This window comes from Hyposmocoma kahamanoa, unplaced genomic scaffold (assembly GCF_003589595.1).
Source record: "Hyposmocoma kahamanoa isolate Upper Pololo Valley unplaced genomic scaffold, ASM358959v1 93, whole genome shotgun sequence".
Classification (NCBI taxonomy): Eukaryota; Metazoa; Arthropoda; class Insecta; order Lepidoptera; family Cosmopterigidae; genus Hyposmocoma; species Hyposmocoma kahamanoa.
Window position 1 is genome coordinate 13,443,943 of NW_020654810.1, and position 6,800 is coordinate 13,450,742.

At 35.1% G+C, this 6,800-nt stretch overlaps 1 protein-coding gene across 1 annotated transcript in view; it reads left to right on the top strand.

The window, feature by feature from the left end:
* The window catches only part of LOC113237193 (pre-piRNA 3'-exonuclease trimmer-like), a 25,725-nt gene that overhangs the window by 5,219 nt on the left and 13,706 nt on the right, over window positions 1-6,800 (top strand). Inside the window, exons 5-6 of the mRNA XM_026473527.1 lie at window positions 4,669-4,997; window positions 5,131-5,258. Of these exons, the coding sequence (XP_026329312.1) occupies window positions 4,669-4,997; window positions 5,131-5,258 (457 nt within the window). The remainder of the gene's footprint in view (window positions 1-4,668; window positions 4,998-5,130; window positions 5,259-6,800) is intronic.

A 6,800-nucleotide genomic window follows, 5' to 3' on the forward strand; every position in this document is an offset into this window, starting at 1 on the left:
CGTGCTCATTACAAATATGGCACTCATTTCTAAATCCAAGATGGCGGACACGATTTTTCAAGAAAATGCTATATGGGTATCATTTTCGAGGTATTTGGGGATGCTTAATGTGCATATGGCACTATTTGTAAATTCAAGATGGCGGGCACGATTTTTCGAATAATGGCAAGTTTTCGAGGTATTTGGGGGTGCTCATTACGAATATGGCTTTTGTTTGAACAGTCGTGTCTGCCATCTTGGATTTAGAAATGAGTGCCATATTCGTATTGAACATCCCCAAATATCTCGAAAACGATACCCAACTTGCAATTATTCGAAAAATTGTGCCCGCCATCTTGGATTTAGAAATGATTGCCATATTCGTATTGAGCATCCCCAAATACCTCGAAAAGGATACCCATATAGCATTTTTTGAAAAATCGTGTCCACCATCATGGATTTACAAATAAGTGCTATATTCGTAATAAGTACCCCCAAATATCTCGAAAACGATACTCAACTTGCCATTATTCGAAAAATCGCGTCCGCCATCTTGGATTTAGAAATGTGTGTCATATTTGTAATGAGCATCCCCAAATACCTCGAAAAGGATACCCATATTGCATTTTTTTAGAAATCGTGTCCGCCATCTTGTATTTAGAAATAAGTGCTATATTCCTAATGAGCACCCCCAAATACCTCGGAAACGACACCCAGATTCAAAATCAAAATAATCTTTATTTTATAGGTAAGCATTATTACACTTGAAATCGTCACATTGGTTAAACTTTACCGCTCATTCGTAAGGCAGACTCTAGTGGTTGCTCTTTGTAAACAACATTTGTACGCATTCAACTTGCAGAAATGTAGGTTAAATGCACACTTACATTAGAAAAAATGTTGAATGTGTGCGTTATTTATTTATTTTATTTAAATAAAAAGTCTGCAGCCGTCGCGATATTGCCTATTCTCAAACAATTACGTTATATAATTATTTTGAAACATAATAGCAAAATTGGGAGAAAGAAATCCGTCCTTTGCAACATTTTCGTGTCTTGTTGCAACGAAATTAATTTTCGGTTTTAGTGAATATTTATATAAAAATACAAGTTGAAACGCGTTACTTCCTTGTGGATTGTGATGTTAGTATCTATTTTATGTTTGTCTGACGTATTTTACACTCATTTACCGCACATTTCGTCATTTTTAGCTAAAATTCTGGAGCTGTTCGCAGTGCAAGTTGACCTTGAGCACTGAAGGCCCGCCCGCTCGTGTAGGCCCATTGGGCGTACTTCAACTTGCCTCACTTAGCGTGTGCGGACTAGGTTTCTATGCGTTATTATTCTAAGATTGTAGACATTTCGCGTCCTTATTTCACCACTGTAGGTAGATTGTAAACTTTTATCGAAAAAGTGTTCGACTAATAACATAATGTTTAAATTTTTCATGTATAGGGGGTATTTTGCAGTGGTGGAACAAACCGCGGTAATCGTCTTTGTACTTTAATTTAATTTTAGAAGGTACTGTAGTTTTTAATATTCTGTTGTTGTTGCAACGACTCTCACCTCTGCAGTCTGTACATAATTAAAAAAACGAATACTTACCAATTTTGAAAACAGTTAGATTAATTTATTTTCGCGTCCTGTTTGATTATTATACAAACTGGGCCCAGAATATCTCTGAAAGATAACATATATTTTGTTTATAGTAATTAACATTCTAAATATGGCATCACAGCACATTCATGAAAATGTAGTTTGTGTTAAAAATAATTGTATTTTTTTTTTTTCAAAAAATGTAGTGATAACTCTTAATATTAACAGAGAAAGGAACAAAGATTAACTAGCCGCTCTTGACAGTCGTCCTCACATGGTCAAAAATTCATTTAACAGGCAATGTTATAAATATACGCTTCTACTATATAATTTAACTGTCTCCGTGGCCGAACGGTTACCATGCTGGACTGCCACGCAGAGGTCCCAGGTTCGATTCCCGAGCCGGGAGAAATATTTGTATGGCCTACATTTATCGTGAGTTTGGTTGTAATTTGTAGTTGTCTATATGTGTGTCCATGGCACCCGCGACACAGGGTTTCCCTAGTGCGGAGCTATGAGTTGACTGTGTGCGTTATTTATTATTATAACATTCTGATATTAAAAAATTGCTATTATCGAAGCTTAAAACTACCTTGCAACAAAAACTTTTATTTTACAACTTTTGCATACTGAGAAAACAAAAAAAACCTAAGGCATTCGTTTGGCGCTTTTAGGTACTGTCTACCTGTGCTATTTTAGTATAAATTTTAAATGTAAATGAGTTATCTACGAAATAACAACACTCATAGTGATACCTACCCCTCATTTTCAGAGGGGAATCTGCCTTACTATCTTTTTGACGATTACAATTGAAGGGTTGTAAGTCTAAAGGGTCTAAGTGCCAATTTTATTGTTTAGAGATATAACGAAAAAACACAACAGAAGAAATATTTTAAAGAAATAATTATTTATTTTAACTTAAATCAATTAAACACATATCTTATAACTACTGGAAGTAGTAAAAATCGAAAAAAAAAATAGGAATCCAAGGAAGTAATACAAAATAAACATTCATTCTTTTACAATGTCGTTAGTGCCTTAAGAAGTAATATTGAATGTGGTCTAAGTGCCTTTATAAAAGATATTAAATAAGTTCTCAGGTTTCGGTTTCAGTAATCAAATGTTCATAGAACGCTTTATTTTCGGTGGGTATGTATGGTAGCATGTCCTTCAAATCTTTCAATTTTTCTTTTGAAATATTATTTTTAGCTTCTAACACTGGCAAAGTGTAGTTTTTTAACTGGTTTGGAGACTTGTTTTTTTTGAAAATATTGACGCTGTCACACGGTGTTGAGTCATTGTGTGATTCCATTAAATCAACACGAGGTAACTTATCTTTGTCGATGCAGATCCAAGAAATAGTCGATATTTTTAACTTTGTAGTATTTAAGAATACTGCGGAGGTCTTATTCGGGTCTTTAAAATCATTTCGGTCGAATTTAATCACTTCAAATGGATATTTGTGACATGATTCTCGTATCATTTTTTCCACATCCTTTGGTTCAAAACATTTAACTACTTTCTTTCGAAATCTCGAAATCTCGATCGCAGGACGTGAATGAGTGACCACTGACCAAGTATTTATGATCAATAATATCATTAATGCCATTAGCTACCAAATACGTCAAGGCAAAAAGAACCATTCTGTTTTTGTTCTGTCCTATGCAGTTATCACTCCAAATAACTGCATGTTTTTTTACAGTTTTGGTTGACATCAAGTTTAGTATATTGAGTATAGAAGAGCCGATCTCATTACCACCTCTTCCCGCAATGACTCATTCCAGAGGCACATGTAAACTTGTTGATTGCCAGCAATATGAACACATAGGTTATAGCATGATAGTTGCCTGCTGTAAAACATTTGACTATGTGTCAGTGTTGGTATAAAAATTACTTGTTGCATATCCATAGCCATCGATATTGTGTTACTAGCTGGAGACTGAGATTCTGTTGAATCAGCCTTCATAGCTTTTTGTGCACTCTCAGCTTTACAATGATGTATTTCTAGCTCTACAGTATATTTCGTTTTATCTCTTCCTTCCGAGCTTTTTACTTTTGCGTGCAACAAATCACACGTTGGGCAAGTATCGGTTCTAGGACGTCCAAACTTCAAATTAGGGAACTTATTTTTGAACATTAAATAGCAATATCTGTAGTTAACAGGAGAATCGGGGTATTTTTCTTTAAATGCCAGGAATAAACGGTTAATATTCAAGTCAGGGCTAAGATAGTACTTTTGGGTATCATGTCGACTGTAATGACTTTCCTGATATGGAAATGATTTTATGTGTTCTACTCATTGACTTACAAATAAATGGACGACGGGTCTAATACAAAAACCACGAAAAAAATGTCCCAAGTCAACCTATTTAAACGTAGTGACATGTAAAGGAATATGAAAAAGCTAAAACGTTGAATTTAAATTGTTATGTCATCGCAGTACTGTCTAATTTTGCTTGCTTCACTGTCAGTCGAACAAACGAAGACTAAAGCGTGAATGACGCTCTGTATACGATTTTAACGCCCTATAAGTTCGGACACTTTTTAGCGCGGACCCGACGTCCATATAATTGTAAGTCAATGGTTCTACTACAAGATTTTCTTCATTAGGTAAATTTTCTCGCCTTGTTTCCTGTTCCACGGTTGTCTTTATAAATATTTTCTCCACTCTTCTTTTTCTTTCTCTTCTTTTCTTGAGCGAAAGATCGTTGGCACTTAGACCCCGCCACAACTTTATTTGTGTGTGTGTAAGATTTTAAAAGAAACAAGCACTTGGACCCATTTGGATATTTTTACGCTTGGCACTTAGATTGTATTTTCGTAAAAATATTGACTTATGATTTTTTGGCACTTAGACCCTTTAGACTTACAACCCTTCAATTGTAATTAGTTTACCTAGTTTTAAATTCTTCTTTCTTGCAGTAGATTCAAATTCAAAAAATCTTTATGTCAATAAGATGTTTTGAATCTTTTACAAGGAAGAAGAATTTACAATATTTTTTGCTTGATCAACAATCTTTTTAAGATTTTTGTAAAAATAAACTTAACGAAATTTACTGCCTTGAAGACACTGTGTTCTTACGATTTGTTTCAGGTCCTTATATACAGGGATAAATATGTAGAAGGTGCGAACAATGCACCAGTGGCAATATTAGAAGACAACCTAATGAATCATCTACTAGGATTTTCACAAATCATATCTCTACTAGCCACTTATCAGAAGCCTATTATAGGACATAATATGTTCCTTGACATTGTATTATTACACACGCAGTTCATTGGACCATTACCTATGAAATATAGCAAGTTCAAAAAGAATATTCATGAAATGTTCCCTGTAATATTTGATACGAAACTGATTTCTCATGAAATGGGGAAAAAGCTAACGTTTGATGAAGTATGGAAGTCTAACGTATTACAAGAGTAAGTAGTCTTCTTTTAAAAACCAATATTACTAAATGTGACGTAAAAATGTGGAGTTTTAGCCTGTGTAGCAAAATGCTACACAAAATTACATATGGAATTGTTTTACAATGATTCATTTTCTTATCTTCAGTTTGTATGAATTCTTCTCTGAGGGAAAATGTAAGAAGTTGCAGACCGGGGTGAATCTTATAAAATTGAGTACGCCTTTTGACGTGAAGCAGACGTACCACGAAGCTGGGTGGGACTCGTATTGTTCAGGTGAATGCATATATTTATAGTTATAGTTTATATTAACTTCATGGATAATTTATACTTCCACACAAAAATCTTATTATGAGTTGCTTTTTTGATGCTGGTAGATACAAATGGCCTTCCATATATTATGTGTGTGGGCTGAGGGAGCACATGATTTTTTCCAGTTGTTATTTCTTTCACCAGTAAAGACTTTCAACTGGTGAACTAACCGTATCGTGAGTGTCCACGTCTCGTCATAACAGGTAGAACACACTGATTGAAGATCTTCGTTTTCAAACTCTGCTGTATAGGTAACCTACGGCAAACTAAATACTTGCCCAGAAGTGGAAGCTTTGGTGTGAGAATTGAGAGACCACACCTTAGATGGTATTGCTTTTTAATGTATTCTTTACAAATTCCAGGATGTGTTTTACAAAATGCTTTACAACTTTTACTAAACCTTCCAGTTATTACAACTGGCAAAAATCATGTGGTCCCTCAGTCCACACAGACACCATATATTATATCTTATACTGGCATTTCACATGGTTATTTGTATTTGCTATTGGGTAGTTGTTGTTCTTGGAAAAATACTTGACGAACAGACATGCAGACACTGAGAAATATAACTCTCTACGCATGGAGCTAAATAAGGAGCTAAAATAATGAATATGACAATAATGTAGTTAACTGCCTCCATGGCCGAACGATTACCATGCCGGACTGCTACGCAAAGGTCCCAGGTTCGATTCCCGGGCCGGGAGAAATATTTGTGTGGCCTACATTTATTTCTCTCGTCAGTTTGGGTGTAATTTGTGGTTGTCTTTGTGTGTGTCCATTGCACCCGCGACACAGGGTTTCCCTAGTGCGGGGCTATGTTGAGTGTATGCGTTATTATTATTATTATATTGTGAACGGCTTATTTGCGCATTTGCCTATTTAACTCCTTTGATGTGCGTCAAGAAACCGACCAGCGCGCGATAAAGCTTCTTTGCTGTTTGCTGTATTTGTCGAATAAACAAACAAGGCAAATACTTTGTTACACATGCACATGGTGATTGTTTGCCAAATACGCAAATACAAATAGCCATGTGAAGTGCCACTATTAAATCTCATAATATGATAAATTTTTTGGCAGTTTGAGTTGCGATTACCATTATATAATAATAGTAGTAATACTTTTTATTTCTCCACAAAATACAACAACAAATAAGAAGTACATAAACAATCTTAGTAATTTTAGAACAATATTTTGTAAGAACTGGTGCTTGCTATAGGTTTAACACCTGTGCTACAAGTCACCAGGCCCCAACCCTTGGAAATGAAATATATGTTACTAGGTATACATATACCAACCACAAATTATATGTATGAGAGAGAAAAAAGATGACAGAAATAAGAATATTCATATAAAAAAATTATGAATTTCTGAAAAACCTTCGAGATAATTCTTCTATGTCGCGCGCTGTGTGTGTGTGTGTGTTTTTGATTGTGTGTGGTTTGGGTGTGTGTGGTTTGGGTGTGTGTGTGTGTGTGTGTGTGTGTGTGTGTGTGTGTGTGTGTGTG